Below are 6,578 nucleotides of genomic sequence, written 5' to 3'. Positions count from 1 at the left end.
AAGATCGTCTGAGACCAGCCACCCGGACAGCTGCTGCAACAATCGTTTTGCATAACCAAAGAATTTCTGCACAAACTGTCAGAAACCGTCTCAGGGAAGATCATCTGCATGCTCGTTGTCCTCATGGCAAATGGTTGTCACACCAGATACTGACTGGTTTTCGGACCCCCCCAATACAGTAAAACTGCACATTTTAGAGTGGCCTTTTATTGTGGCCAGCCTAAGGCACACCTGTGCAATAATCATGCGGTCTAATCAGCATCTTGATATGTCACACCTGTGAGGTGGATGGATTATCTCGGCAAAGGAGAAGTGCTCACTAACACAGATTTAGACAGATTTGTGAACAATATTTGAGAGAAATAGGCCTTTTGTGGACATAGAAAAAGTCTTAGATCTTTAAGTTCAGCTCATGAAAAATGAGGGCAAAAACAATAGTGTTGCGTTTATAATTTTGTTCAGTGTGTGTGTGTATATATATATATATGTATATGTATGTTAGGGCTGGGCAAGTTAACGCATTAATTGATTAACGCCGACAATTATTTTATCGCGCATTAACACAGGTTTTTTAAAATTATTATTATTATTATAAAAGTCCATTGCTCACTGGCTCTGAATACACATGCAGACAAACCATGGGTCACAGGAGGGGTGGGATGTTGATCAGTAATGTCCCGCGATCGTGCAGGTCTCTACTCGTAAGGTGCCTGTTATAATGTTATGATTGAGGCTCTGGACTCGGAGCATAACTTGTTTTTCTATAACAAACTATAAAATATTTTCTATAAAAACGTTAATGCCCTGGCAGTGGCAAATAGCTTTGGTTTTATATTTAATTTGATTACATTAATGTTATAAGTTGAGATTTACAAGAAATATTTGAACTGCTACTAGGTAAAAGGAATACTGCTGTAAAATTGCACCTTATTTGTTTAAAGTATTTACAAACCAAATGTTATTGCACTTTTGTTCATATAGCAGTACTTTTAAATGGAAAAAAGTGCACAAAACACTACTTTTGAATTCATTATTGAATTTTGGTCATAACAATGTGATTAATTGCGTTTAATTGCAGAAAATCATGCGATTAATCGTGATAAATTTTTTGTTTTTTGTAATCGTTGCCCAGCACTAATATATATATATATATATATATATATATATATATATATATATATATATATATATATATATATATATATATATATGCTGTATAAAATATATATTAATTTAAAATATATAAATATATGATATATAGAAATATATTCATTATATTTAAATATTCATTATATACAGTATGAATATAAAATATTAATATACAAAATATCAGTTAAAATACTGATCATTTTAATTTAAGCATTCAGTATTATAATATATACCCCACATTTATAAAACTAAATACTAAAAACTTTTTAATTTACATTTTGAAATCAAAAAATGTTTATCCTAATAATTATAATAATATCAGTATATTATAGTAAATATACCGATCATTTTAAAATTTTATAAATGTGACCCTGCACCACAAAACCATAAGGGTCAATTTTTTTAAATTGAGATTTATGCATCATCTGCAAGCTAAATAAATAAGCTTTTTATGGAGTTTGTTTGGATAGGACAATATTTGGCCGAGATACTGTACAACTATTTGAAAATCTGGAATCTGAGGGTGCAAAAAAATCAAAGTATTGAGAAAGTCGCCTTTAAAGTTGTCCAAATGAAGTTCTTAGCAATACATATTACTAATCAAAAAGTTATGTTTTGATATATTTACGGTAGGAAATTTACAAAATATCTTCATGGAACATGATCTTTGCTTAATATCCTAATGATTTTTGGCATAAAAGAAAACTCTATAATTTTGACCCACACAATGTATTATTGGCTATTGCTACAAATATACCCGTGCTACTTATAACTGGTTTTGATATCATATCTGATATTAAAAGCCTTTTGCTAACTAGTGTTAGCCATTGCTTCCATTCTTCCTCAGAATGCACAAGCTTTCCTCGACTGTCATGCTTTCAGCTTGTTAGTGGTCCTTGCATTTGACAGTCTTTAAATAAAACACAATCTGGGACCTTAGACAACCTTTATTGTGCAACAAAAGCCTAGACAAAAGAAACACAATGTGGCATTGCATTTAGGAAAGTCTGCGCAGGGCAATGATGCGCTTCCACAGGTTAATGCGAGTTATTGTTTTTATGTTTGCAGCCGCATGTTTGCGAGTCGCTGTGTATGTTCGGTTGACACGCAGGGCTTGTAGCCATCCATCAGACTGAGAAGTTTGACTCACCAAATGCCTGCGCTTCAGTCGAGTCCTCCATTATTCATGGGGCAAAGGGGCCTGCGTGAGGCAGACTTTTTTTTTTACTTTAGCCCTGTTAATAATTCATGTGGCTGCACTCACGTCAACAGCAGGCAGACCTCTGAGGTGTTGGGAGCTACTCTCAAACCTGGGCTTGATTTTTGGGGCCCTCCAGGCCACCGTCCGTGGATGTGGACATGCAATATAACCGCAAGAAGAGATCCCAGGAATGATGAGGGCATGATGGGATTGTTTAATCTGAGGTCTGATCTCTCTGATCATTACTTTTGAACTTTGCACCACATCCCTTGATTGAATTAAATTGCTATTTACGGTGCAATTTTTAAGAAGTGTATACTTTTATTCAGCAAGGATGCATTGCATTTATCAAAAATGACAGTAAAGACACAATATTGCAAAAGTTTTCAATTTTAAATAAATCATGTTCATTGAGATTTCTAATCTTTATAATGTATCACAGTTTCAATTAAGCAGAACAACTGTTTCTAACATTGATGATAATAAATGATTTTTGAGCCTGAAATCAGCATATTAGAATGATTTCTGAAGGATCATGTGACACTGAAGACTGGAGTAATGATGCTGAAAATTCGGCTTTGCATCACAGAAATAAATACTATTTTAAAATATATTCAAATAGAAAACAGTTATTTTAAATTGTAATAATATTTCACAATATTACTGTATTTTTGATTAAATAAATGCAGCCTTGTTAAGCATAAGAGACTTCTTTCAAAAACATAAAGAAAAACCTAAATCCTAAACGGTAGTGTAATACATTTTATTTTATTGTATTATATTAACAAGTGCCAGCCTGCATGTAATACAATATTGTGTATGTTGCTGAAAAAATACATAATAGAATAACGTTTTGTGCTGTATGACAAATTTTACTCTCAGGAATATCCTGACCTCTTTTCTTCATATTCTCAGTAGCTCAGTCTGAACTTGTTTCTGTTGAATTGGTGGTCTAGTGAGTCCATGTCTGAACCAGAGAGGGAGGTAGGAAGTGAAGGAGACGGCAGCCAGGACACCTTTCACTTCCTCTGTGTGTCCTCCGGCTCCCTGCTGGCAATGACCTGAAGGTGTAGATTACGCTGGGCTTCCCTTAGCAGCCTGCCAGTCTGGCCTCATCCAGAACTATAGAGACCTGCCCTATCCTGGCCTCTGAACCCAGAGCCTTGCTTTTGTGTTTCAGAGCTGGAACAGGACCAAACTTGCATGCTAAACCCTCCCAGATCCAGAGGAGCTAGCGGTTCCGGTCCCTCAGTGTGCTGCTCTCTATTTCGGGCCGCTACCGCTGAGCTCATGCTGGTGGTGTGCTTAATGACACTTGTAGGTGACAATAAAATGTGCCTGTGTGAGCATGTGTCAGTCTCCATACTAACACCTCATGCCTTAGAGGAAACTTCTAATAGAAGAATTTTCCATTTTATAGCGCTGAAGGCCCTCTAATGATCAAGAGATAATTGGTTAACACTCTGTGATTGTTGTCGTTGTGTTATGATGATATATACTGAAGTGTTGTAATGTTTAGTCTACAGCGATGACACCCTCACATTAACATTTCAGTGGGCGGTATGAAATCACAGTAGAAATGACACAAACAAACAAATAAATAAATAAATAAAACAAGTACCTAAAAACCATATAGTTAAATTTTTACCATGGGCTAAAGTAAAAAAAAAAAGTCTGCCTCACACAGGCCCCTTTTACCAAATACAATAGAGTAAATATACAAATAAAATAAACAGTGATTTTCAGTTTTTTTTTAGGTAGGCCTAACATTAGCTTTTAGGTACAGAAATTGAATAAAGTAATGAAATGTAAAACAGCATTGCATATTTGACTGTATAAATTAAAGTTGAATCTTTATTAAAGTTTCAAAAGCTATTCAAGAGCAGTGAGTGCTTTCTTTGTTGTTGCTGTTTGATTAATATTAAGAAAGTGCTGTCACTTTAAGAGAATGCACTGATCCAGTCCACTGATACAGTACGTTCAGCCGGCTATGTCTGCTGTAGGAGGATACTTACCAAGACGGGCATTTTGACATCATTTTTGTGTGAATTTGTCCATTCAAGCACAATACTTAAAGGGATAGTTCACCCAAAAATGATCACTGCTTTGAGAGTCAAAAAAACATACACAAACAAAATCAAATTAAACCCTGCTGCTCATGACGATACATTGACATGTGTAAAGACACAAAATGATCGGTCTGTGCAAGAAACTGAACAGTATTTATATTGTTTCTTACCTCTGATTTTCACCACAATGTCTGAACTGTCCTGAGCACATTCGCGTCTTCTTCAGCCGGCTCATGAGGCATCTTCTTCTTCTTCTTGGTTTACGGCGGATCGTAGACTTATAAGTGCATTACCGCCACCTATCTCTCAAATGGACCATTGACACTCTATCTACAATCTCAATTAGTGTCAATGGTCCATTTGTGAGATAGGTGCCGGTAATGGACTTGTAAGTCTGTGATCCACCATAAAGCAAGAAGAAGAAGACGCATCAGGCGCCGGCTGTGAGAACGCGCTCAGGACAGTTCAGACATTGCGGTGAAAATCAGAGGTAATAAAACGATATAAATACTGTTCAGTTTCTTGCACAGACTGATCGTTTTGTGTCTTTACACATCAATGTATCGTCTCGAGCCGCAGGGTTTAATTTGGTTTTGTTTGTGTATGTTTTTTTGACTCTCAAATCCGTGATTCCGATCCACTTGCATTATATATCTGACAGACTGCAACGGTTTGAGTTAAAAATCTTCGTTTGTATTCTACTGATCTCAAATGGACCATTGACACTCTATCTACAATCTCAATTAGTGTCAATGGTCCATTTGTGAGATAGGTGCCGGTAATGGACTTGTAAGTCTGTGATCCACCATAAAGCAAGAAGAAGAAGACGCATCAGGCGCCGGCTGTGAGAACGCGCTCAGGACAGTTCAGACATTGCGGTGAAAATCAGAGGTAATAAAACGATATAAATACTGTTCAGTTTCTTGCACAGACTGATCGTTTTGTGTCTTTACACATCAATGTATCGTCTCGAGCCGCAGGGTTTAATTTGGTTTTGTTTGTGTATGTTTTTTTGACTCTCAAATCCGTGATTCCGATCCACTTGCATTATATATCTGACAGACTGCAACGGTTTGAGTTAAAAATCTTCGTTTGTATTCTACTGAAGAAACAAATTCACCTACATCTTGGATGCCCTGGGGGTAAGCAGATAAACATCAAATTTTCATTTTTGGGTGAACTATCCCTTTAAGTATTGTGTTTGAATGGACAAATTCACACACAAATTATGTCAAAATGCCCGTCTTGGTAAGTATCCTCCTATAGCAGACATAGCCGGCTGAACGTACTGTATCAGTGCACTGGATCAGTGCATTCTCTTAAAGTGACAGCACTTTCTTAATGAAAAATTGTTTTACATGTTATTTATAACAAACCATATTACAGATGCGTTGTCAGATTTAAGTTGAACCATGGTCCTAGCACGTGCCAAACCGTGTGTGGAGAACCATACGGTTCGATATTTTCCCCTAATATGTATACGCACACATGATAATATAAACATATATATATATATATATATATATTCATATATATATGTATAAATTCAATGTATAATAAAAAACTTTTTTCCCTATATGTATCCTATAATGAACAGTATATGAGTCCTGCACATGCAAATACTGTATATCCACTGGTATAAATGGTATTGCAGTGGTTTGATGCTGATTTTTATCCAGTCCAGCTCTGCTGAAATCACATGCAGACATGAAATGATAACTTGGACTCCTCTTTTTCAGGTCACACGATAGTCTGGGACCAATATACATTTGGGACTAGCAGCTTTTTTTTTTTTTTTTTTGATCAAAGCAATGGAAATGAAGATACACAGACTTCAAACTACTTCACAACTATTGGGATCAAGTTGTTGAACCTCATTTGAAAACTAATATCACTTGGAATGGACCATTTAAACACATGGAATTTTTCTCTCTTTTTTCACCCCCTCTTCTATTTTCACTCTGCCAAACTCCCATCTTTGCTTTCTAACAGTGTCGGACAAGATCATACACCATGTAAAGTAAATATTCCATAAAAATCAACATGTTGACCAGTTCAGAGACAATTCTGCGATTTCAGAACAATGGATTACATTTCCTTTTTGAAGCAAAGGTGGACTTGAAAGGTTGGCTTATTACTTGAATCATATGTTCCAGAGG

General features: G+C 35.9%; 1 protein-coding gene across 4 annotated transcripts in view; it reads left to right on the top strand.

Moving 5' to 3' along the window:
• The window catches only part of LOC107567673 (protein FAM19A2-like), a 42,655-nt gene extending 36,418 nt beyond the window's left edge, over positions 1 to 6,237 (top strand). Inside the window, exon 4 of one of the 4 annotated variants that reach the window (XM_016253385.1) lies at positions 6,159 to 6,237. In XM_016253385.1, the coding sequence (XP_016108871.1) occupies positions 6,159 to 6,170 (12 nt within the window). In that variant the 3' untranslated portion in view covers positions 6,171 to 6,237. Of the gene's footprint in view, positions 1 to 2,217; positions 2,283 to 3,306; positions 3,504 to 3,530; positions 3,768 to 6,158 lie in introns of those variants that run through there. The other 3 variants (XM_016253384.1, XM_016253386.1, XM_016253382.1) reach the window with 3 other exon arrangements.
• Positions 6,238 to 6,578: the final 341 nt, after the last annotated feature.

This window comes from Sinocyclocheilus grahami, unplaced genomic scaffold (genome assembly GCF_001515645.1).
Source record: "Sinocyclocheilus grahami isolate Dianchi unplaced genomic scaffold, SAMN03320097.WGS_v1.1 scaffold1179.1, whole genome shotgun sequence".
Taxonomy (NCBI): domain Eukaryota; kingdom Metazoa; phylum Chordata; class Actinopteri; order Cypriniformes; family Cyprinidae; genus Sinocyclocheilus; species Sinocyclocheilus grahami.
Note: the sequence above shows the minus strand (reverse complement) of the source record. Positions and strands in the feature narration are given on the sequence as shown.